Genomic DNA, 26,307 nt, shown 5'->3' on the forward strand with positions numbered 1-26,307 from the left:
TAAATATTTCATTGTAAATGTTAGCAAGGTATAAAGAGTAAATTTGTTATAAAAAGCTATAAAAGTATGAAGCAGGTGAACTTGTATCTGTGAGGTCTGGGAACCGCCGTCTCAAGATGTCAACACTGATTTAAAATCTGAAGAATAAGCAGGAGCCCATAAGGCCTGGAGTGGGAGCGGGCAGTCCTGACAATAAAACAGCAAGAGCTAAGGACCTACTGTGTGAAGGACCAGGGCCTGTGCCCTGACTACTAGATTTAACCTGAAACTATATTTTAGCATGAGAGTGATCTAAGCTTTCAGGAATTTTAAAAAAGTAGAACTGATTTATTACTCTTGGGCAACCCAGTTTGTGGGGAGGGCAGACCTATATCCTAGGGTAGACAGAGATATTGGAGTTTAGTACTCATCTGTTTCAGTTAGAGAGGTCATTATGGGGGATATGACCTTATTGTTTATTAATTTGTTAAAAACGTATTAATGCCATTACATATATGAGATATTATGGGGGAGAACGGGTGCCATATTATTCTTTTTAAGTTATCATTATTATTGTTTTGAGGTATAACTTATATGTTCATTCATTTTAAGCATATAATTGAGTGTTTGGCAACATAAGTTGTTACATTGGTCTTTAACATTTTTTTTAAAACATGAATCAGTGCAGTTTTACTTCTTTGGATGGTAATGGATGCTCTATTATACCTGGCTGAACTATGAGTTGTCCTCCTGGTGAAGTCTTAACTAGGGGCAATGCCAGGTGCTAGACTATTCTTTCCAGGAAGAAATAACACGTCTAGTGCTCAATTGAGCAGTGAAAAGAGGAGAAAGTCACATATTTTATTAAGTCACATTTTAAGTGCTAATTAAAGACTCTTTACATATCATTCCTCTTCCTGCTGTTGTTTTCTTTCAATACACAATTAAGACAGTCTTACTCTGGTATCAGTGTTCAAAGATGTTGCTGATTCAGGAGCTCAGAGTGTATTGGTTTGTGGTGATTGTTTAATGTATTCTGTTCATCTGTAGATAAGAAAAGCAGCCACGTGGAAAAAGACTGTGTTCAATGTCTCACAGGGGCATGATTGGTGACAAAACTGAGATTTAAATGCCAATTCTCAAGCACAGCCAAGAGTTTCCTACCGTGACCATATCACCTGTCCTTGAGGGAAAAATGTAGTTCAAGAGGACTTCTTGCCTCAGATTCAGGATAAAATGCCTGATGAGTAACTTGCTCATGAAATCTAAGTTTAATGAGCCTTCATGTGTGGTGGTCTAGAATATAACTGCCCAGATACTTCCTCTCCTGCTTTCGAGCAAAACAGTGTGGCTGCTGCTTTAGATGATGAAGCAATGCTTCTTTTTATATTTACCAAAAAAACAGAATTATCAAAATGAACATGCACTTTTGTCTGTTTTAGATGTAATCCGTGTGGTTTGTATGTTTTTTATGAAATTTTCTACCTTTTGGTTCAAAAGGTACAGATGATTATGGAGGTATTATAGGGGAGCACATGGTATGTGTGAGTAACAACACGAAGTTACTCTTTGTTGTTCTTTCTCAGATATGCTAGAAAGTAAACACTAGTGGACTCACTGTGATGAATGACTTGACTTTAACTCCAAGGGAAATCAAAGCACTTCATTTGTTGGTGAATTGTCTTCCCTAATTTGTGCTGTATATAAATGTACACTTGAAAGAAACTGAAAGTCGCTCATTTGTGTCAGACTCTTTGTGACCCCATGGACTATACAGTCCATGGAATTCTCCAGGCCAGAATACTGGAGTGGGTGCCTTTCCCTTCTCCAGGGGATCTTCCCAACCCAGAGATTGAACCCACGTCTCCTACACTGCAGGCAGATTCTTTACCAGCTGAGCTACCAGGGAAGCCCCAAATGTACACTTGTCCATCAGTATTTCAAAAATGTCATTAAATATTCAGATTTTAACTGAGTAAGATCGTTACAGCATAGATCATCTTTTTCTTTGGTGTTTTACATGGGGTGCTTTTCGTGTTGAACTTTCATGTGCTAACTATATGTACAGTCATCCAGAATTTTCTCCAATGTAAGACTTTTAATATGTTAAAAGACAGTTTGCATTGGTTTTGATATTATACTGGCATTTCATATTTGACCACTTTTGTTTTTCAGGAAACTCACAGCAATATGCATTGAAAAAAAGATTTTCCATTCCATATGTGTGCTGTTTGTTTTAATCTGACCAATTTAGAAAATGTGAATGTCTTTCAAACAATCACTATATTTGTGTGTCACATATTATTCTTTACCTGAAAGGTATAATAATTAGAGGATTATTACTGTCCTTGTGAAGTAAATTAGGGTCTTTTTCTTCCTTTTTCTTTCTTGTGACTCTATTTATTTCTTAATTAGTGTGACAAATGTGGTTTAAAATAACAATTGTACTATTACTAGTGAAAAATGTGCTGTTAGTGGCAGTGTTGTTGATAGAAAAATGTCACAGAGCACTCATTTTCCTCTTGATTTAGTGCAGTGGTGGTTACAGAAAAAGTTGTAATAAAAAGAATAATGGAATGGCTAATATTATTAGAAGAGTGGAATTTTACTTTGATTTATTGAAAAGATAACACACTAATAAGCATCTAATTAATAACTATTCACAAAACATAATTGTTAGGCTTCAAATTATTCTTTCACTATAAGCTAATCAAGATTTTAGAAACAATTCAAATTAATGGAAAAATACACTTTGCAAAATTAATGTTTACTTAGATTTAATAATAGTTTGAAAATTGCAGAAAATAAAAGCATGCAAAGAAACTAAATATCTGTATAATATCAAACAAATTTCAAGCTGTTTTAATAGCCATTACTCAAAAATTTGATTAAGATCGTGCATATTATGATTATCAGAAAATTATGATGTACTACTGAGCTGGAAACACAAAATGATCCGTGATTCCTAATAGGATTTTATTATCTGTGTCATTAACGTTACCAATAATCCAAATTTATTATGTTTGCAATATTTGAGTAGAAAAACACATGATATAAGTGTGCCCCCAAGTGGCTATAGGCTAGTTTGTAAAAATATAGAAAAATACCTAAATGTTTTGAATGAGGGCCTTAGCTGGTTATATTCTCCAGTAAATCCTGGCTCCACCTTAGGCAGAGGAGTGATGGTTATAACCCTCCACTTAGGCAGATTGTTATCTCTCCTATTTGTAAAGTTATTCCAAGTTAGAGAATGTATAATTCTCCTATAGTTTTTACAACTATTTTGTTTTTAGTAGATACACATTAATCACCTTTCTACATGTGGTGTAGCACTGTGAAAACATATTAAGACAACAGAAAATATTTTTTTCCCTCGTATACATAGTGTTTGATTATTTTAAGTCTGAGTAATTCTCTGTCAAGTATTTAAAAATACCTTTTGTGTTTAAAATAGGATATTGGATTGAGTAAGAAAATGTGTATTAGGACAGGCTCACGGCCTATAAAAGTAGTGAGCCTATTTTTGTGATATACATGAAAATTGTTAATTATTTATAAATGTTGTTAATCAGTAGGATATTGGATATCTATAAGTTATGTTGTAGATTCAACAGAATTTGAAACCCCCTTTCCATAGACCTTCTTCATAAAGTTGTCAACTTTTGCATTTTGACACAAAGATATTACCCAATTAATACTCTTCTTCATTTAACTCTCCAGTCACTAGTTCCAAGAGGCAAAACTTATTTGTTGCTCAGCTCATGCTTCTGGAAGAACTCTGCAAGAACTGGTTATTAGTGACCCTGTTAGATGTAAGCCCACACCAGATTTCTGAGGCAGCGCAGTGTGTCTACAATTGGACATATGTTAGACAGTTATGAGTTGGGGATATTAAAAATCTAAGACAAGAGGGTTATAAAACATTCTGAGTCAGGAAGAAAAGCCTCAAATAACAGAAAAGGAAAATATCATTATAATCACTTTTGAATTTTTGAATGACAAATATTACTAAAAGATTGAATTTTCAGTTGAAATAGAAGTTTTGAGTCTTATCAGTTGTAACATTTCTAGTCTCAAGGTGAGTTTCTTCTAGCTGAAGTATAACTTCCTATGTTTCCCATTCTGTTACTTTGTTTAATCTCAAATTCTTTGTATCCACTCCAACCTTTTTTTTAATTGAAAAATTTAAAAAGTAAAATCATAAATTCAGTTTTAATGTGTACAATCATTGAAGAAATAATACAAACATTTATATTTCCCTACTAAAAATTTCTCTTAATTAAAATTGTTTAGCATAGTAATTGTTCTTGATTGTGAAGAAAAGTTTTTTTAAAATTTAATTACAGAATTGGAAGGAATCGAACAGTTTTTAAAAAGATAATCCCAACTGACCTTTAATTTTAGTTTGGTAGTTTAACATATATTTTTAAAGTTCTCAGAACAAGATTTCATAAATAAATGATGTCTATTAATTTTTTGCTAAGATCAAAATGAGTTATATATTTTTAAAAGACCATTTCTGACCTTACCCTTTCTACCTATGTTATCTAAAATAGGAACTCTAAGCATAAATCAGAGTCAAAATATAAATTATAATAGTAATACTATTTCAAAAAATTACTTTCTGGAACATTCTCTTCACACTGATAGAGAAAAATAGATTAAAGTAGAATAGGAGAACAAAAAGACAAAGTAATGGATAAAATGATAGTATTTGTAATCTTAATTTAAAATCTCAAAGCATTATATAGCTCCTAGTAAAATGTGGACTTGTTTAATAGATAATGGTTTTCAGCCAGAAAAATGTATTGAGCGCCTGAACTGAATGATTTCTTGTGCATCGTTTGTCTTTGTTATCTTAGGCTCCTTAATAACTTGTATTTTGCAAAGAAATTTCAAATTAATTGCTCTTAATATAACATTTTTATTCGATCGTATTTATTGATAACTCCTTGTGTTTTTGAAAATAAAGCCAGAAATGCTCTTGTCAAGGTTACTCACTGAATGGGGATCATTCTTACGTGCTTAGGCTGGAAATGTATTACAGAACAGTGAAGCCGTGACACTGAGACAGGGCTACCTAAATCCACCAGAGCTACCGATTGGCAAATTGCTTAATTTATATTCCTTTCATCTCATCTAATTATCTAATCTAATTAGCTCTCTTTTCAGAGTAATTATAGATCTTATGCACTGATCTCCTATTCTGACCTATATATCACCTTCGACAAGTGGATAAGTTAAATGATATCAGACATGTTTTAAAAATATATGTTGTAAGTGATGCACACTTTAAAAAAGGAAAAAAAGTCATCTTTTCTGTTCATAAATAATGATTGTGTTGGTAATGCACCAAATAATCTTTTAAAGAGTAGGCTTTGACCATTAGCATACCATATAACATTAGAAAGGAGCATATGCTACAAACAAGAAGCTCAATGTTTCTCTTCTAAAAAAATCTCCTAATTATTTACTCTTACTTCCTACTTCTTATTCACAAAGCTAAAACACACTAGTGCTAAGATATTTAATTATTTTTTTTTCTCTTGTGGTCACGATGTATTGTCCTCAAACCATTAATTGTAATAATGTTCCACGCTGCTCCGAAATAAAATGGGGGAAAGGAGTACTCCATTGAGGATGACTCTTCAGCCTGAGCAGTCTTACACTGTCTTGATCACACATGGTCCCCAGTTTTCAGTTGGATTGGTACAAAAATACATTATTGAAATCCTCAATTCTAAAGGTAAATTCAGCATTAATACTTTTTTCTTCCTATGGAAAAGTAGCAGATAAAATTGTATGCATTTCTTTGGCATGTGTAATTTCCATCAACAGGCACATGTATAGTGAACATTTCATTTGCACTGGCTGAAAAGGAGTAATTGACCAATAAAATGCCACATGTATCATCTTTGAATGTTTCTATGGTATAAGCACAGATATATTATCAGCAAAAATGAATGCCTCTCAAATTCTGGCCAATGGAAATAATATAGAATACATTGTTTTTTTCCCCATTGTTCTATGATTTTAAAATAGGCCACAATGCAGAATTTACTTCCAAGAAAATTCAGTGTCACTGATATGTACAGCAAGAGCACTACCAAAATGTATCAGTTTTCAGAACTGAAGACATAAGACACCCCAATCCTTGCTAATTCAAATAAATCAAAGCTTACCAAAGAAAGGTGATAATACATTAAAATGTTTGTGTGAAAAATTTTGCCTTACAACACTAGTTATACAAGTTAGTATCTATTAAAACTGAATACATCACACAGGACCTTTTATATCTTGAAAAGTATACATGAGCAAGAGTGGAAGAAAAAAAGCATCAGTTAGAAAAGCCCACAGTCTTTCAGATTCTCTTTGATTATTATATCTGTAACTGCATCAAACACGAACTTGACATTTTGAGTATCTGTGGCACAGGTCATGTGGGAATAAATTTCCTTATCTTCTTTTTTTAAATTCAGGTCTAGAAACTGGTTCTTGATGTAATTCCCTGCATCTTCAAATGTATTTGGACCTTGTTAAAAAAAAAGTTAAAGAAGTAAACCGTAATTGCATTTAAAAAGCATACAATTATAAATAATCTTTAGAATTTTACTTTGTGTGCTGTTTGATGTGCTCAGGATTAAAAAATCAAAATGGCAATAGTTAATTATCAGGGATTTATATAACATCTACTTTGTGTTGGAAACTATGCTTACCCTACTGGGGATTTCAAGTGGTTAAAATGTAATCTCTGCATGAAAACATCAAAATATAGTAGAACTACTAACATATTTGGGGCTCCCCTGATGGCTCAGTGAAAAAGAGCCCACCCACCAATACAGAAGACATGGCTTTGATCCCTGAGTCGAGAAGATCCTCTAGAGAAGGAAATGGCAACCCACTCCAGAATTCTTGCCTGGGAATTCCCAAGGACAGAGGAGATCGGCAGGCTATAGTTCCTGTGGTTGCAAAAGTGTCAGACATAACATAGTGACTAAACAACAGCAACAACTAATGTATTTATACAACAGAGTGAGTAAGAAAGCCTGGATGTATGTCAAAGACTATGCTTGTAAATATGTGCATGCTTGTGTGCATGTGTGTTAACATGAACTAAAAGAAAAGAATGGAAATTGAAGATGAGTGGAATACATAATGAGGTAGTGTTTGAGCTGGACTTTGAGGGTAGGTAGGAGAGAGAAAAAAATCTGTGTGAAGGAAAGCTAAAAAGTGATAGGCATGTACTGTAAGATTCCAGCTATATGACATTCTGGGGAGGGCAAAAGTGTAGTAATAGTAAAAAGAACAGTGGTTGTAAGGGTTGGAGGTGAGGCAAAAGACATGAATAGGTAGATCACAGGGAGTTTTAGTGTAGTGACACTATTCTGTGTAACACTAGAAAGCTGGGTACCTGACGTGCGTTTGGTATTACCCATCAGACTGTGTAACACAGAGTTTATTCTGATGTAAAATATCATCATGGACTTTGGTTAATAATGTATCAATATCTGCTCATCAGTTGTAACAAAATAAATTAATGACACCAAGTCAAGATGTTAATAATAGGGCAAATGGTGGGAACTGACCAGAGAGAAAATATATGAAAACTCTCTATTTTCTGTTCACTTTTTATACCAACTAAAAATTGCTTTAAGAAATAAAGATTATAACCTATTGGAACACATAAGGTGCTTAATTATGATTCTATATTTAATTTGTAACATTCAATACAACATTCATGTAACTATACTTAATTACATGACAAATGTATAAGCATATAATTAATATTTATAAATAAAAAAGCTATAAGCAGTCATTATAGATTAGCCTAAGTAGCTATTTTGACAAAGTGCCACAACCCTAGCACATTTGGGCTACCCACATATCTAAGTGGTAAACTAGGTTTATATTTATGCTTGAGCTAAGTTGCTCAGTTGTGTCCAATTCTTTGCAACCCCATGGACTGTAACCCATCAGGTTCCTCTGTCCTTGGGGATTCTCCGGGCAAGAATACTGAATGGGTTGCCATGTCTTCCTCCAAGGGATCTTCCCAACCCAGGGATCAAACTCAGGTCTCCTGCATTGCAGGCAGATTCTTTACCAACTGAGCCACCAGGGAAGTCCATATTTATGTTTAAACCATAAATATCTCCATCTAACACAGTTTCATTAACAACAGAGCATGTAACTATTTACAAAAAACAACAGTCTCCAAAAGAAATACAACTCTTCTAGAGAACCTGACATTTATAGTCAATAGCAAACAGCGTCAGTACTAAAACTCTGCTGCTGCTGCTACTAAGTCACTTTAGTCGTGTCTGACTCTGTGCGACCCCATAGACGGCAGCCCACCAGGCTCCCCCGTCCCTGGGACTTTCCAGCAAGAACACTGGAGTGGGTTGCCATTGCCTTCTCCAATGCATGAAAGTGAAAAGTGAAAGTGAAGTCACTCAGTCCTGTCCAACTCTTAGCGACACCATGGAATGCAGCCTACCAGGCTCCACAGTCCATGGGATTTTCCAGGCAAGAGTACTTGAGTGGGTTGCCATTGCCTTCTCCTACTAAAACTCTAGGAGGTAGGAAAACTGGAAAAAAGCTGACACTATTCTCAAATTGATTAAAGATCTTCCTCTGAAAAGTTAATTCTGACTTTGAAGAGTCATTAAGATCTAGTACAGCGTTACAAGGTTTCATTGGGAAATATCTAAAAAATGCCAATTTGAAATAAAATGTATACTTATCATAATTTTTAAGATAATATAGTTTGCAATGCCATTTGATACATTATATGGAGTCTCAGCCCTGTTTGGTCTAACCACATCCCCTTTATTCATTAGAGCTTTGCTTTATTGCAGGCAGTGTAGAGAGGGTTTCCTCTTTAATTTGTAAAATTCTTTCCAATGTGAACCATACACATGACTCAAAAAGTATCATAGCCTCAAACCTCCTAAATATTATACATCAAGGTCCAGATAGAAAAGTGTATCTCTATACAAGAATTTACTACTTTGGAATTAAAGGAAAAGAATCTTACCAGTATACTCTGGAAAGCAGATACTAAGATGCACTTTGGTAACTTTTTCTTGAAAGAGATCTTTTTTATTGAGAAACAGGACAATGGAGGTGGTTGCAAAGTACTTGTGATTACAGATACTGTTGAACAGGTGAAGGCTTTCATGCATTCTGTTCTGTTAGATATAAAAGATGAAAATGTGTAGGATTGTTGTTTGCAAGATATTAATGGTGGGGACTATGAACAAGGATCTAGAAATAGCATCTGTCTTTGGAAGTTCTTAATTGAGTTGGGGAATGGGGTAGTCATATTGGAAATCACAAAAGCTTATTTTTTACCTCTATCTTGTCTTCCTTTTAGACTTACCACTTCTTCATCTTCCACCAGAACCATGTCATAGGCACTGAGTGCAGCACAAAATATAATGCATGTAACTCCTTCAAAGCAGTGAATCCATTTCTTTCTTTCAGATCTCTGTCCACCTACATCAAACATCCTTTAAAAAAGTAAAGATAACAGAAAAATGAATCTTACAAATATCCACCAAAATTTACATTAAGACAAACATTTGGAATTATAAATGAATGCTTGTTTAAAGGTAGTCTTTTAATTTTTACTGATTATGAAGTAAGACTTATTTGGGCAACTTGCAGCTCAAGGACAAGAAAAAGAGAACTTTTATTTATTTTTTGGTTTTCATGCAGGTGTCCCAGGTGGCGCTAGTGGTAAAGAACCCACCTGACAATGCTGGAGATGTAAGAGGCGTGGGTTTGACCCCCGGGTTGGAAAAATCCCCTGGAGGAGGGAATGACAACCCATTCCAGCATTCTTGCCTGGAGAATCCCCTTGGACAGAGGAGCCTCTACAGTCCATAGGGTCACAGAGAGTCAGACTGAGGCAACTTAGCATGTATTTACACGGGGTAGAGTAAAATAATTCACATACTGACTTTGAGCAACTGGGAAATTTACAGTAGTTTGAAGTGTTAGTAAGATACCTGTTGGCCTTAGAGATTTTGATCAAAGACTATCTGTATTCTTAAATTACTAGAGCCCAGGGAAGATTGAAAGTTGTCATAATTCTGATGCTACAAGTCTTGCTTGTTCACTGAGCTCCTCCTACATTCATTCATTCATTCATTCATTTGAACAATTATCATCTGCCTACTATGTACTCGACACTGTGCTAAACCTACTGACACAAAGATAAAAAGATATAGTCACTGTCTTCAATGAGCTTGCTGTCTTGTAAAGAGAAAAATAAATTATTATAATATTTTGTAATAAATATTCTAATTTGTTGTTGTTATCCAGTCTCTAAGTCACGTCTGACTCTTTGTGACCCCGCAGACTGCAGCATGCCAGGCTCCCCAGTCCTTCACTGTCTCGGAGTTTGCTCAGATTCATGTCTATATATATTCTAACATAGAAGGTAAAATATGAGCCCAGAGGGAGATTTAAGAAATCACCCTGAGTGATCATGAAACTTAAATGAGATGTTTGAAAATTTGGCCCTCCCTCTGGTTTTGTATTTTGGTAAAAAGCACCAATGTGGACAGAGAAACTCAATAAAGAAGCTAGGAATCCTTTGTAATCCCTCTCTTTCCCTTATCTTACATATAGTGCACATGTGAAATGCAGTTTCTAATTCATCCACTCCTTTGAAACTCCTCTCTTGTACAAGCCACTACAGTTTCTCACCAGGGACACTATAGAAATGTTCTAATTGGTCTCCCTGTTTCTAAAAGCTCTAAAAACAAATTCTCACAGCACTCAGAATTTTATCCTAAAGTAAATCTTATTATACCACTTTCCTGCTTACAATTTTTCAAAGGCTTCTTTTCCCGTTAATGTATGCTCAGTCACTTCAGTCATGTCTGACTCTTTGTGACCCTATGGATTGTAACTCACCAGACTCTTCTGTCCATAGGACTTTCTTGACAAGAATACTAAAGTGGGTTGCCATGCCCTCTACCAGAGAATCTTCTGACCCAGGGATTGAATCCAAGTCTCCTGGATTTCCTGCATTACAGGCAAATTCTTTACTACTGAGCCACCAGGGAAGCCCTTAGAATCAAACACAAATTTTTTTTTTTTGATGACCTCTAAGGTTCTAGTTGTTTTTGTTCATTCCTACCTTTGCAAGCTTCAGTTCAGTTCAGTTCAGTTCACTCAGTCATGTCCGACTCTTTGCGACCCCATGAGTTGCAGCACGCCAGGCCTCGGTGTCCATCACCAACTCCCGCAGTTCACCCAAACTCACGTCCATCGAGTCAGTGATGCCATCCAGCCATCTCATCCTCTGTCGTCCCCTTCTCCTCCTGCCCCCAACCCCTCCCAGCATCAGAGTCTTTTCCAATGAGTCAACTCTTCGCATGAGGTGGCCAAAGTACTGGAGTTTCAGCTTTAGCATCAGTCCTTCCAAAGAAATCCCAGGGCTGATCTCCTTCAGAATGGATTGGTTGGATTTCCTTGCAGTCCAAGGGACTCTCAAGAGTTTTCTCCAACACCACAGTTCAAAAGCATCAGTTCTTTGGCGCTCAGCCTTCTTCACAGTCCAACTCCCACATCCATTCATGACCACTGGAAAAACCATAGCCTTGACTAGACGGACCTTTGTTGGCAAAGTAATGTCTCTGCTCTTGAATATGCTTGAATAGGTGGTCATAACTTTCCTTCCAAGGAATAAGTGTCTTTTAATTTCATGGCTGCAGTCACCATCTGCAGTGATTTTGGAGCCCCAAAAAATAAAGTCTGACACTGTTTCCACTGTTTCCCCATCTATTTCCCATGAAATGATGGGACCAGATGCCATTTTCCTACCATTCTTCTTTTCAATGCAATCCAATCACAATGCTATTCATTCAGTTCCTTTAATATAAATCTAACTTTTTGCTATTTTAGGACTTTTGCACAGTGCATCTCCCTTCCAGGCAACATGGTTCAGTTCTTCCTTCCATAAGACTGTTTTTTCCCTCAATGTTCAGGTTTTAATATCAATATCGAGACTTTGCAGATAGCCACCTAGAGCATCCTTTGTAAACTGTTAACTCTTTCTGCTGCCCATTTATTTTCTGTTGTATCACTCCATTTCTTTTATAGTAATTGTCACAATCAATAACTGTGTTTTTTTCATATGTTTAGTAGTTATCATCTCCCTAATAGAATAGTGGTCTCATGAGGGCAGGGACCTTATCTACACTGGAGATGGTTATATTCCCCGTGCCAGGCACTGTGCCTATAACATAATAAACATGCAGTAAATACTTGCAAATAAATGAATAGTTTCCATGTTAATGAAATGGAGGGAGGATTTTTACCCAAAGTCATCAAGGAATGAGAGAACACGGCATGCTTGGGACAAATAGTTATATTTTGGAGAATGTAAAGATTACGGTAAAATATTGAAATTTATGGCCTGAGTCAGCAAATATTTATTGAGCATTTATTACATTCTAAGTGTCAGAGTTTCAGTCTTGAGAATCTTCTGATCTGGTTGTAGTGGTGGTAGTTGTGTGTGTGGTCTGTGTGTGCATCAGAAACTGCAGAGAAGACAGTGTGTAAAAAGAATGTTCCAGATAGAGGCAATAAGAGCAAAAGCAAGAACAAAGGATTTGAGCACCCAAGAGTAAGCCTGAGGTGTTAGACCAGAAATAGATTTTCTGTCTTTTCTATTACATGAGAAGACCAGTTTTTATATCGTGGTCAATGGCAATCCATAGGTGATTTTGAACTGGGGTATTAACATTTGCTTGTGTGCTTATTGTTAGGTCACTTTGATCTGAGTTCAAATCTGAAGACAGATTTGATGAGGAAGAGATTAGAGGCAAAGGAAAAATTACAGGGCTTTCATAATAGCTTGATCCCAAAATATTAAATATTCAATACCAAGGAACACCCAACCTGTACAGATATTTCAAAGGTAATAACAATATTGGAGTATTAAATATCAGTCAGCAGACTTATTGAAGATAATCAGAAGTACCACACATTGTACTTCTCTAGTGCTTAATATTTCACATATTAATCCAGTAAAGAACAGACGTATAGAACTAAAATTCCTCAAATATGTGTACCAATGCAAAATCACTCCATTTAGTAGTATATTGAAAGAGAAGTTGCTCATATTATTGAAGACGATGTTTAGGAGTTCGATAGTTGCGTGGTTTAGAAATTTAAATTTGGTGTCAATAAAGACTATTATGGGGTTCCCTGGTAGCTCAGTTGGTAAAGAATCCACCTGCAATGCAGGAGACCCTGATTCAATTCCTGGGTTGGGAAATCCCCTGGAGAAGGGAACAGCTACCCACTCTAGTATTCTGGCCTGGAGAATTCCATGGACTATACAGTCCATGGGGTCGCAAAGAGTTGGACATGACTGAGGGACTTTCAGTTTCACTTTCAAAGACTATTGTAAGTGCTGCTAATTACCAAACCCTCTACAGTTTCAGACTTGCAATATAAATGGAGGAAGAGGACAGTTTTGACTTAAAGGTTATAATATGTAAAAATTAGCCAACAAATTTAATTTTTATAATTTAGTAAACATCCTTATGGAAGAAAGGATGATAAATATGCATTCAGACTTTAAAACTTTTAGTCAACAGTTATTTAAACTCCACCATAAAGGTATAAGATAGATACAATTATCTCTCTAAACAAGGCTCATTAATCCAGTTGATACTTGAGGCTGCTGTGTAGCAGGTGCCATGTTAGGTTCTTTATGTATGACAGCTATGTTGTGAGTGTTAAGCTTTGTTGCAAAGTTCATTAGGTCTGCTTCCTTAGACTACAGGTCCTAACAAGTACATCTATCTACTGTTAGTTGTCAAATCCTCACCAAGTAGAGTAGAAGCATATTTGTTGTGGAGCCTTCATTCCCCAGGTCAGAAAATAGCTTTTTGTGTTGTCAAACAGATAACTGTGTAAAACTTTAAAACTTTCCCCTTCCCAAGGGTTGTGTTGCATTCTTTTAATGGGCCATGTGGTTATCTCCTGACTTTGATCACTTATCTTCTCTGACCTCTGCTATTGATATTAACACATATGTGTGAAGAGTAACTATTCTCCTTTTTAGTCAAATATTTAGTTGATAAGACGTTCAGTTCAGTTCAGTTCAGTCGCTCAGTCGTGTCCGACTCTTTGTGACCCCATGAATCGCAGCACGCCAGGCCTCCCTGTCCATCACCAACTCTCGGAGTTTACTCAGATGTCCATCGAGTCAGTGATGTCATCCAGCCATCTCGTCCTCTGTTGTCTCCTTCTCCTCCTGCCCCCAATCCCTCCCAGCATCAGAGTCTTTTCCAATGAGTCAACTCTTCGCATGAGGTGGCCAAAGTACTGGAGTTTCAGCTTTAGCATCAGTCCTTCCAAAGAAATCCCAGGGCTGATCTCCTTCAGAATGGACTGGTTGGATGTCCTTGCAGTCCAAGGGACTCTCAAGAGTCTTCTCCAACACCACAGTTCAAAAGCATCAATTCTTCGGTGCTCAGCTTTCTTCACAGTCCAACTCTCACATCAATACATGACCACTGGAAAAACCACAGCCTTGACTAGACGAACCTTTGTTGGCAAAGTCATGTCTCTGCTTGAATATGCTATCTAGGTTGGTCATAACTTTCCTTCCAAGGAGTAAGCGTCTTTTAATTTCATGGCTGCAGTCACCATCTGCAGTGATTTTGGAGCCCAAAAAGATAAAGTCTGACACTGTTTCCCCATCTATTTCCCATGAAGTGATGGGACCAGATGCCATGATCTTCGTTTTCTGAATGTTGAGCTTTAAGCCAACTTTTTCACTCTCCTCTTTTACTCTCATCAATCAAGAGGCTTTTGAGTTCCTCTTCACTTTCTGCCATAAGGGTGGTGTCATCTGCATATCTGAGGTTATTGATATTTCTCCCAGCAATCTTGATTCCAGCTTGTGCTTCTTCCAGCCCAGCGTTTTTTATGATGTATACTCTGCCTATAAGTTAAATAAGCAGGGTGACAAGATACAGCCTTGACATACTCCTTTTCTTATTTGGAACCAGTCTGTTATTCCATGTCCAGTTCTAACTGTTGCTTCCTGACCTGCATACAGATTTCTCAAGAGACAGGTCAGGTGGTCTGCTATTCCCATCTCTTTCAAAATTTTCCACAGTTTATTGTGATACACACAGTCAAAGGCTTTGGCATAGTCAATAAAGCAGAAATAGATGTTTTTCTGGAACTCTCTTGCTTTTTCCATGATCCAGCGGATGTTGGCAATTTGATCTCTGGTTCCTCTGCCTTTTCTAAACCCAGCTGGAACATCTGGAAGTACATGGTTCACGTATTGCTGAAAGCCTGGCTTGGAGAATTTTGAACATTACTTTACTAGCGTGTGAGATGAGTGCAATTGTGCAGTAGTTTGAGCATTCTTTGGCATTGCCTTTCTTTGGGATTGGAATGAAAACTGACCTTTTCCAGTCCTGTGGCCACTGCTGAGTTTTCCAAATTTGCTGGCATACTGAGTGCAGCACTTTCACAGCATCTTTCAGGATTTGAAATAGCTAAACTGGAATTCCATCACCTCCACTAGCTTTGTTCGTATGATGCTTTCTAAGGCTCACTTGACTTCACATTCCAGGATATCTGGCTCTAGGTTTGTGATCACACCATCGTGATTATCTTAGTCGTGAAGATCTTTTTTGTACAGGTGTTTTGTGTATTCCTGCCACCTCTTCTTAATATCTACTGCTTCTATTAGGTCCATACCATTTCTGTCCTTCATTGAGCCCATCTTTGCATGAAATGTTACCTTGGTATCTCTAATTTTCTTGAAGAGATCTCTAGTCTTTCCCATTCTGTTGTTTTCCTCTATTTCTTTGCGCTGATCATTGAAAAAGGCCTTCTTATCTCTTCTTGCTATTCTTTGGAACTCTGCATTCAGATGTTTATATCTTTCCTTTTCTGATAAGAGGTATAAGTTATGTAAGTGATCCTTAGCCCACTGTTCTCTCTCTCACAATATCTTACAGCCTCCCAGGGAAGGGAGGACAAAGATTACTTAGTCTTAAGGTTTTATTCATGTTGATAAAATGGCTTCTGAAAAATCTTAGATTGCATGCTAATAATCCTCTCATTTTATGACTCACTTGATAAACAGTTTTTTTTTTTTTTTTTTCCCCTATGCAGAGTGATGTTCAAGACACAGGTCCGGGGAGCATTGACCTTTTTTCTAATGCCATCAGCTATTACTGAACTGAAATGCTCATTGGCAAAGCAGATCAGTGGCTGCAGTTTTGCTTTTATATTGATTCTCTTGGATATTACATTTTATTTTGCTGCTGTTGTAGTAATTTATTTTTTACATGTCTTTTCATGTTTATCTCCTCTAAATTTTAATTGGGGCTTACTTTAGAGAAGGGAATGGCTACCCATTCCAATGTTCTTGGCCTGGAGAATTTCATGGACAGAGGAGCCTGGTGGGCTATACTACATGGGGCTGCAAAGAGTCAAACATGACTGAGCAGATAACACTAAAGCATTATAATCATTGAAAAAATGTGGAGATTCCCAAAGTGGAACATGTAAGAAATATACATACACACTTCATCATCACTTTTCTGAGAAAAACAATAATAGAAATCAGAGGACAACCTGTTTTTTGCTGACTGAATATCTGGATTGGTTAAATATACTGGAACAATTAATGAGGTGAATTGATATGCGATGTGGCTTGAATATCCTTAATTGCCTGAATAGTTAAGATAATTAGAGCTTTAATGACATTAAATGGAACTTTCAGTTCTCATTTTGAAAAGTTTTTTTTCTTTTTTCTTTTTTGATTGCTTGATTGACTTAATGCATGTTTCCTTAACAGTGGTATTTAAGAAAGGATTCTTAAATATTAAAATGTGTTTAAATGCCTGACAGGTATGATGTAACTAAAAATTCACAGGTCAGGCTTTTAAGCAACAATTGAACATCAATTATTTGTTAAACTGCCCATGGTATTAATATAGGGCAAGCCATCAAAGTTTTATGGCTTTATGTTAAACAGTTGACTAAGCAGTTGAGTTTTATAGTCCATTTTAAACAGTTGGAAAAGGTATTAAATTTTACTAATTTATGTTAAACAATTGGCTAAATATGGAGGAGAGCATGGCAACCCACTCCAGTGTTCTTGCGTGGAGAATCCCATGGATAGAGGTGGGCTACAGTCCATAGTATTGCGAAGAGTTGGACGTGACTGAAGGGACTTGGACACACAAATATTTAACCACATAAGATTATTCATACTTCATATTAGAATAGGTTATTATGAAATAATAGGCCCTTTATATACTTTCAAAGTTGTTGCATAGTCTAGGATAGCTAAAAATAGTGCTATTGCAGCTAATTTTTTGTAAGATGTCTTTGCTCATCCTATAAGCATGTGACTGTCTTGGAAAAATAACAATTTCTGACATCCTTTATGTATTTGACCACAGAAAAATAAGATCTAATCTGAGTAGAAATTTATTTTAAGCTCTTGTGTTGAATGGGATGTATTCAACATATTTGACTATATCAGAATTGGTATAACTTTTTAAAATTTTATCTTTTTATTGACATATAGTTGACATACAAAATTATATTATTGCAATTTACCACCTAGTGATTTGACATTTATATATGTTGTAAATTGATCCCCACAAAAAAAGCTAGGTATAAGGTCCTAAGGTGGCTGCCTGTGTCAGGGCCAACGTGTGTATCTGTGTTACCACTGCACAGTCTTAGCAAAGTAGCTTCACTAAGTCTTTCCCTGTGCCCAGTTCTGAAAATAAATTAGGGCAGATGCTGCAGATAGAAAGAATATGCACCGAGGTCATTCTAAATCCCTTGACTGTTTGTTATTAAAAAACAGAATCAAAAGGATTAACCATCATAAGGTAGCCTGGGGTTGCTAAACTCCTGTAATTGTTAATATCATTATATATTTTCTACTAAATTTGTGTGTAACTTAAAATGCCTACAGAAGAGTTCTTTGATTATTGAATAATATAATCCTTAAAGTCATTAAAGTAAATTCTATCATGAGAATAAATTAGATATCATGTTATGCTGCTGCTGCTGCTAAGTTGCTTCAGTAGTGTCCGACTCTGTGCGACCCCATAGATGGCAGTCCACCAGGCTCCCCTGTCCCTGGGATTCTCAAGGCAAGAACACTGGAGTGGGTTGCCATTTCCTTCTCCAATGCATAAGAGTGAAAAGTGAAAGGGAAGTCACTCAGTCATGTCCAACTCTCAGCGACCCCATGGACTGTATAGCCCAGATATCATGTTATATAACTTATAATTTTGAAAACATTAACCATGAACATACCTGTAACAAAAGTATAGTTATACATGATTTATTGCTCTGTGAGATCTAATAGAGAATAAGAACCAGACACTCCTAAGCTGTCTCATGTTCCAACAGAAATGAACATAGTGGGCATGATTTAACTTCAAATTCAAAACAATTATAATTTATTTTGTATCATAGATTGGGTAAATCTATGATACTGTTGAAAATAGTTACATTACAATTACAAAATCTAAAGCTCTACATTGTAATAGTTGCTGACCTCTTTTCCCTAGCTTCCATATAGTTTTATCTCCTTTCAATTATTTTAATCATAGAGCTCTAGGAAGAAAGGACTTCTCTATAACTGATAACTCTTATGATCTGTAAGTTGTTTGCCCTGAGGAATTATTTTATAATAATAAAAGGGTTAACATTTGCATTGCATTTTCTATTTACATAGTAACTTCTGTAAAGAGAAATAATTTTACCAGTTTGACAGTTGAAGGTTCTGGTATGATAAAAGAAACTCCAAGGTAATTTGCATTAAAGTCGGACACGACTGAAGGGACTTAGCAGCAGCAGCAGCAGGTGATACATGAAGATGATACAGTGCATCGACAGAATTTTTTCATTTTGATGTTCCTGTTTAAAATTCTACAGTCTTGAATTTAATATGTAAATTGACTTTATCTTTAAAAGTTTTAGGATGATTTATGCTATGTGAATACAAATCAGTACTAATGTAAGTACCTCGGCACTTACTGAAATGAAGTTGGAAGGTACCTTATTTTTATACTTCCTATTTTAAATACTATGAAATTTTACACTGTGAATGCCAGTGTACTTTTGAATAATCCTATTTAGTACTTCAAAAAAAAAAGTGATTTAGCTGTGAGAATTTATTAAGGGATTAATTATCTCAATTGCTGTGACTATTTAAATGATTTGAAATTTTTTTTTAATGATTTGAAATAGTTCCTTACAAGCATGTATAACTGTGTTTTTTACACTTTATAGTAAAAATTGAGTATTTTCAAAATTTCATTGCTTAAATATTGTTTCTAGAGGAATTTCCTACATGCTCTTCCTCATAAATGATGTTCTTAATTACACACCCTCTTGAGCCAGAGAGAAAGCAAAAGCTAGTTTTTTAAAGTTAAGAAAACAAAAGAGCTCGAAACCTAGTTTTAGTGGGTGGGAAAGAGGTAGTGGTTACATACTATAGAAAATGTTATGTCAAAATGAGTCTTAACTGAGCTTCAGTCCAATTCACAATTATCTTACATTTTAGCATTGCTATTGTATAAAGAATTAGCAAGATCTTTCTCATTCCTTCATATGAGCCAACAATATAAGAAAGTATATTTTCATATATGTACATATGTATATATACACGAAAGATTACTTATACAGCTTAAAATGCTTTACAGAACTAACCACAGAATTAGAAAAGGAAAAGAAAATGATGATGCACCAATGAGTCTAGTGTCCTAGTGCAAATGCTGTATTCTACTTGGTTTTTTAAAATGTATGGATAATGATATTACAAAATTATGGATAATGATATCAAGTTCACTACTGAGTGAACTTGATGTTTCAGGAAATGATGATGATTTCCTGAGCTTTTGTGTGTTTGTTGGCAGTTTTACACATACCCTCCTTTTAGGAGCACAGACTTGTGAGGTGCCAAAGAGCCCTAACAACAGGACTTTATCTCCCCAGTAGGCTGTCTTTTTATCCCTCTTCCCTCTTCTCTCTGAAGGGAATTATGGATGACCAACAACATTGGAAGAAGCACTTACTCTACAGGACAAGAGTGGTTTCCAGCCCAATTTACCTTATGGCCCATCAGGGTTGAGCAGTGTAAGAAGTGTGGTTTTCGAAGTTAGAAAGATAGCCATTTTAATCACAATTCTAGCATTTCTGTGTGTGATCTTGCAGAAAGCTTCTACCTGTTTTCAGCCTTCACTTTTGACTCTTTGTCTTACGTAAGGATAGCAACACCCATTCATCATATCACAGTAAGGGTGTAAAGACCGTGTTCATAGCTGCTTGGCACAGTACATTCACTGCTCCAGGCAGGATTAGGGCTGATTGAGTGCCTGCTCGGAGTTAGTCACTGTGGTGATCACAGGAGATAGAGCTGTAAGCAAACGTGGCCCCTGGCCTTCTGGACCTCAGATCACATGAAACAAAAGGAGCAAACTGATAAAGAAACAAGGCAGTTTCAAGTAGTGGTAAGTTCAAAAAGAGAAAAATGCTGTAACATCAATTGTGTAATGATACTGGCTCGCGTTGGTGTGGCTGGAAAGAACTGTTTGTATATCTTCCCAGTTGTACATTTAGTGTCATCATGTTTGTAAGTTGAAAATGGCTATTGTTAGGGTATTGACACTCAAGAAATCCTCAAGGGCCAAAAATCAGTCTGACCCCCCTCCATCTCTGGGGGCTTGTTGTTACATATTTACCCACACTCTGCAGGATATAGTTATAACAGGGACATTTAGGGATGGTTAATAGGTAAGGTGGTCAAGACTCTATGAGGGGACAGTGTTTGATTGGGAAACTTAATAAGAAGGGGCCAGTTCTTGCAGAGATCTAGTGTCAGAGCATTTTAGTTAAGAAGAACAGTAAGTGCAAAGACTCAGACTTAGACGTTCAAGGAACAGAGATATAAAAAAGATAATTTATGCTAGTGAGCGTTTCTGACAAGATACTTGATTGTTTGATGGGGTAAAGAAAGACCAGGCTTGGAAGTTTCTAGATGTTCAAGATGTGACATTAATTTTTAAAACTGGCTTATCAGCCAGTTTTAATAATAAGACAGTCTAGGATCCAGAAAATTCCATTAGCTTTATGTAAGATAAGCTAACACCAAGTTATAATTCTCTGCTGGGACTTCAACTAATTTTTTACAACAGCCACATTAGACAAGCAAAGAAGAGATAATTTTATTTCTCAACAGTTACTGCTAATTAATGGAGACTCTGATTGGAACCTTGGTAGGATTAGCCCCAAGGCCTGTAGTCAGCTTCTAGCCTGTTTCAGGGAGAAATTTGGAGAGGAGAAAGAGTCAAAGAAATGTGAGTGTGCCAAAATTGCTTTGAGAGGCTTAGGAGGGGTAGAACAGAGGAGCAATTGGATTTGGGCTCTCAAAGTACAACCTGAAAACTGGATCAATGATCAGGAGTCTGGAGAAAGTAGTTGCCAAAGAGGAACTGTACCACAGTGATGACAGGCCTGAAGACGAGCTGCTTATGTTTGCCAAGAGATGTTGATCCCAACCTTTGCAGTTCCTTATCCTGTTTGGGCTTTCATTCATCTTTCAGAAAATTAATTATTTGTGTGCTTGACATTAATGGGCAGTTTTCAGGGCTTTCTTCCATATTAATTGAAAGTATCTTGGCCATCTGCGTAATAATATTCTAATTAAATACTATATGTCAGTAATTACAATAGTTTTAAAGCAATTAAACTTTGATCCCACTGAAACAATCTTTCCTCAATGGATACAAACAATTCATGTCACCTTTTCCCATTTTTTTCTACTTTTAAAAGATTCCCATTATTGAATGCATGAATGATTTAATTATGTTTTTATTAATTAAATAATTATGTTTATGTTATATACCCTTAATTATGCTTTAAGGGTACATCTAGAACATGGTTTTAATGTCTAATATTCTATCTCAGGGAGAAGGCAATGGCGGCCCACTCCAGTACTCTTGCCTGGAAAATCCCAAGGGTGGAGGAGCCTGGTAGGCTGCAGTTCACGAGGTCACAAAGAGTCGTACATGACCGAGTGACTTCACTTTCACTTTTCAGTTTCATGCATTGGAGAAGGAAATGGCAACCCACTCCAGTATTGTTGCCTGGAGAATCCCAGGGACGGGGAAGTCTGGTGTGCTGCCGTCTATGGGGTTGCACAGAGTTGCACACGACTGACATGACTTAGCAGCAGCAGCAGCAGCAGCATTCTATCTCATCCACAATCGTAGGGAGAGGTACTTAAGTGTCAAGGGACATTTTCTAACACTATAGTATGGATTTCTATTTCTTGGTATAGTAAATGGGTAATTTTACAACAGAATTGCTAGGAGGGTCTTGATAATGCAACAGCAATGAAAATAATCAACTCATACCCAAATTATGCTTATGAAATAGGTCTTGTTATTCCAGTAGATAGCATCACATTCAAATAATTCTCTTCTAAATTATTTGCATTTTTAAATTAAGGAAACAAAATAACATTTCAAGCAAATGGGAGAGTAGGAAGGTACAGAAATAAGATCCTTGGCACCTGTTGCTTCAGTGTTATTTAAATGTATTTCCTTTTGTTTTTTTCAAAGTAGGATATCAGTTTCAAGTATGAGGAAACTAAAATCTAGCTCCCACCTGCTCAAGAAGAGGTATTTTTTTCTTGAAGAGGAGGATGAGGCTCAGGATCAGGATTGGCATTGAGAGCTACAGGAGGGCAGTGAAAGATCATGGAACTGAAGTAAACAAGGCCTCATGAACATGCCCAAGGACTCATTGTACTTGATCATGGGTTAGAGCTCTTCTCCATAAAGAATGTGTGCTTGATGCATATTTCTGTTGAGAGTTTAAAAAGACATTTGCTCATACCTGAAATGCAAGTCTTTAAAGGAGAATTGAGTTTCAATGATTCCAGTTGTTTTCACGCGAGAATGTAGAACATCTTGTTCATTCGGGACATAGCCAGGCGCTGCTATTCTGTCCAAATCATTAAGGTAGCTAATAATAATAATAAAAAAAAGAATATATAGTTTTAATTTTGTGTTAGAAGATACCAGGATTCAGTACAAATGAATTTTTCGTTTAGAGTCCATTAAACTGATTAACCTCCAGACTGATGCTTTTCAAACTCTGCTTCTCAAAATTATAAGAGCTCAGTGGCTAGGATGTAGCAGAGTGCTGGGTGTGACGCACAACTGACCTGCGGGTCCTTTTGTAAAGGCAGCTGGGTGAATGCTGCCTTAGCTTTATTTTACAAGGCTGATATGATGGATTCACTGGTGTCTGAATAGGCATTTGAGAGGAAAGCTCTCCTTACAGGACTTAGATCATCCCTCCGCCAAAAATGCTTTCTTGTAATGATGGTCACTAGACTAGTCTCAAAATGCTGTAGTTTGTATTTAGGCAGTTGGAATTTTAAGAGAGTGACTTGTTTTAGTATTGTGGTCTGTCGGTTTTGTGTTGTTTCTCCTGGATCATCTAGTTTAGGAATTGGAACTGTCTTTATTAAGTGCCATGATTTTATCCAGTTAGGTCAGTAATAGAAGAAGCTTTTCACTTTCTTTCTGGTTCATGCTGGAACTACTTAGTTACGTTGCTGACCCACTCCTGAGTCAGTGCTCCTGAGGACAGAAAGCTGAATTTATACACTGTATACTTTCCTGCCTCCTCTTCTCTTCCAAGAGTGCCTCAGCATGTCCTCTGCTCTTCTCCAGAGGCCACGTTTAAAAAGCCTACTATCATCAGCCAGAGTACTGTCCTCTTTCTGCCCACAGGATCTAGGGGTGGTGGGAGGCTGGAATGAGCATGATTAAGCTGTGTGCTCTGGAAGAGTCTATTAGATTAGAGGAAATAAACCGCTTTTAGCTTCATCCTTCAAGCCAGATCATGTCGCTGGAGTAAAACAAAGTGCTTTATTGCTTTAAAAACAGTTGAAAATCACCTGTTCTATACTTTTGATACTAAGGTTTTAGGAGCTTAGCAATATGGCTATTTCTATAAAAATATTAAATAGAGATACCAATAGACTAGTAAAGTTTTTATGCTCAAATTGGCCTTTATATTGAACCAAGTTTATACTTATAACCTAAATAAAAAGATTATAATGGACATGCATTCATCTAGACAGAATTTGAGAGGTAGAATATAACTGAGTATTAGTTATTGTTCAACAGTTCAATTTTTCAGAGACTAAGTTGAAGAGCTGTTATACCTCAAAGTCTAGCACAATGCTTTAAAAGTTAATGCTGTTTGTTTTTGAAAATAAATTCAGTAGCAATGTAGATAATTATTCTTGAAGGGTATTTCTGATTTTAAGCTGAAATAAACTAAGAATGGTCAAGTGTCCCAAAGGGATTTTGGTCAAGGACAAATAGATAGTCAGTCTTCAGAAAAACATATGTGTATAATGTGAAAATTGATCACCATGTTTTTTATAATAGTTTAATTTTATGATAAAAAGACAAATCAGGGTATTAATACATCAGAAGAAAATGTTAGAAGATATTTTGTTTTATCTATTTTCTATTTCTGAAGCAAGGTCTTTGGTGAATTTCTTAACTCAGGCTGCATATGTGGTAGTATACTGTTGGTCAGTTGGTTCATGCAGGAGCAAATCCAAAAGCAATCCAAACAGAAACATACCTGCTGTGACAGAGATTAAATCCATTTTCGTTATGGGTAAATGAATGCTTTGGTAAAGACACGCTTTAATGTACTTTTTATTTGCATAAATAAATGATGTCAAACAAAGCAGAAGCATTGGCAGAGTGACAAATTTGCATCTAAAATACTCATTTTAATAAACAAATATAGAATTTTGGTGCTCAAGCCTGTGGTCTAAAACTTAAAACAAGCCAGAGGCCTAAAATACCTATAGTTCAAATCACTTAAAAAATATTATTCTTTTTCTAATTATGTAAAAATAGTATCTTTTTCAGTGAAGTCCATGTTGAATCTTAAAGTATGTGGAGTTTGTTGCAAACTAGACAGCCCCAATCAGCAAACTGAAAAATATTGATAAAAATCTTGCCTGCTCTCGTGATGCTTTTCTGTAAGTTTGCTAGTACTGATTGTGGAGGGTGAGGTCCCAACATTCCCTGATTAGGACTCATCTCTTTATTGACCTCAACTTAAAGAGTCTTTAGGTTTGAGAGAAAATCAAATATCTCATTTCCAGAAAAATTGGATGAATAGATTAATAGACAGGTACATAAATGGATAGATGGAATGAAGGAAGGAAAGGAAGAGAGAGGGGGAAGAAAGAGAAAGAGAGAAGAATGAAAAGAAATACCATTGCACTGCTGCTGCTGCTGCTGCTGCTAAGTCGCTTCAGTCGTGTCCGACTCTGTGCGACCCCATAGACGGCAGCCCACCAGGCTCTGCCGTCCCTGGGATTCTCCAGGCAAGAACACTGGAGTGGGTTGCCATTTCCTTCTCCAATGCATGAAAGTGAAAAGTGAAAATGAAGTCGTTCAGTTGTGCCTGACTCTTAGCGACCCCATGGACTGCAGCCTACCAGGCTCCTCTGTCCATGGGATTTTCCAGGCAAGAGTACTGGAGTTGGGTGCCATTGCCTTCTCCACCATTGCATTACAGAATGTATATGAAGTAAACTGGATGTGGTATCAATCTGACATTAATTTTAGTTTAAAATGTTAATGTAATTAAGTATTTTTTTTTAAAAAAAACCTGTTAAATATTGGAAGAAAGCAATGGAGGTTCAGCTAATTTAGTAAGGTGTCACTTAATTTTCACTTTAAGAATCCATAATGGCAAAAAAGTTAACATTTACATTGTTTTTAAAAAATGTTGTAAGAAAACTTTCTTAGACACAAAGGGAGGAAGTCAACTTTCTTCTTATTTTCTACTGCTCTTTGCAAATTGATCTGGGTAGTTAAAAATCACTGCATTACTGGCAACATTCACAAAATTGGTGCAGAGATTTATAGATTTGTTTAACTTGAAGAACGGACAAATATTTTTAATATGAATCTGAAATGTGATAGTCTCACTATAAAATATATTTTGTCAAAACAAAGGAAAAAAACTAGAAGGGAAGTCTAAGAAAAACAGTAAAATGTCATTTTTTTGCCCATTTGTGGTATGCAGTACATAATTATTTTTGATATCAAAGAGCAAAGAATTTGGTAAACATAATATAATTGCAAACATATTTCTTACATTATTTTAAGGGAAATGTCTAACCAATAATGTGTATCTAAAATGAAATATATTGAAATTACAAGTATCGACATATCTTTCTCTTCC

At 36.2% G+C, this 26,307-nt stretch overlaps 1 protein-coding gene across 1 annotated transcript in view; it reads right to left on the bottom strand.

Annotated features, from left to right (window-relative positions):
• Positions 1–4,609: 4,609 nt before the first annotated feature.
• GNAT3 (G protein subunit alpha transducin 3) overlaps positions 4,610–26,307 on the bottom strand; it is a 56,752-nt gene continuing 35,054 nt past the window's right edge. The window contains exons 5-8 of the mRNA XM_027540341.1: positions 22,909–23,037; positions 9,359–9,488; positions 9,014–9,167; positions 4,610–6,511 (exon numbers count right to left, since the gene is read on the bottom strand). Of these exons, the coding sequence (XP_027396142.1) occupies positions 6,321–6,511; positions 9,014–9,167; positions 9,359–9,488; positions 22,909–23,037 (604 nt within the window). The 3' untranslated portion in view covers positions 4,610–6,320. The remainder of the gene's footprint in view (positions 6,512–9,013; positions 9,168–9,358; positions 9,489–22,908; positions 23,038–26,307) is intronic.

The sequence above is a fragment of the Bos indicus x Bos taurus genome, chromosome 4 (genome assembly GCF_003369695.1).
Source record: "Bos indicus x Bos taurus breed Angus x Brahman F1 hybrid chromosome 4, Bos_hybrid_MaternalHap_v2.0, whole genome shotgun sequence".
Lineage (NCBI taxonomy): Eukaryota > Metazoa > Chordata > Mammalia > Artiodactyla > Bovidae > Bos > Bos indicus x Bos taurus.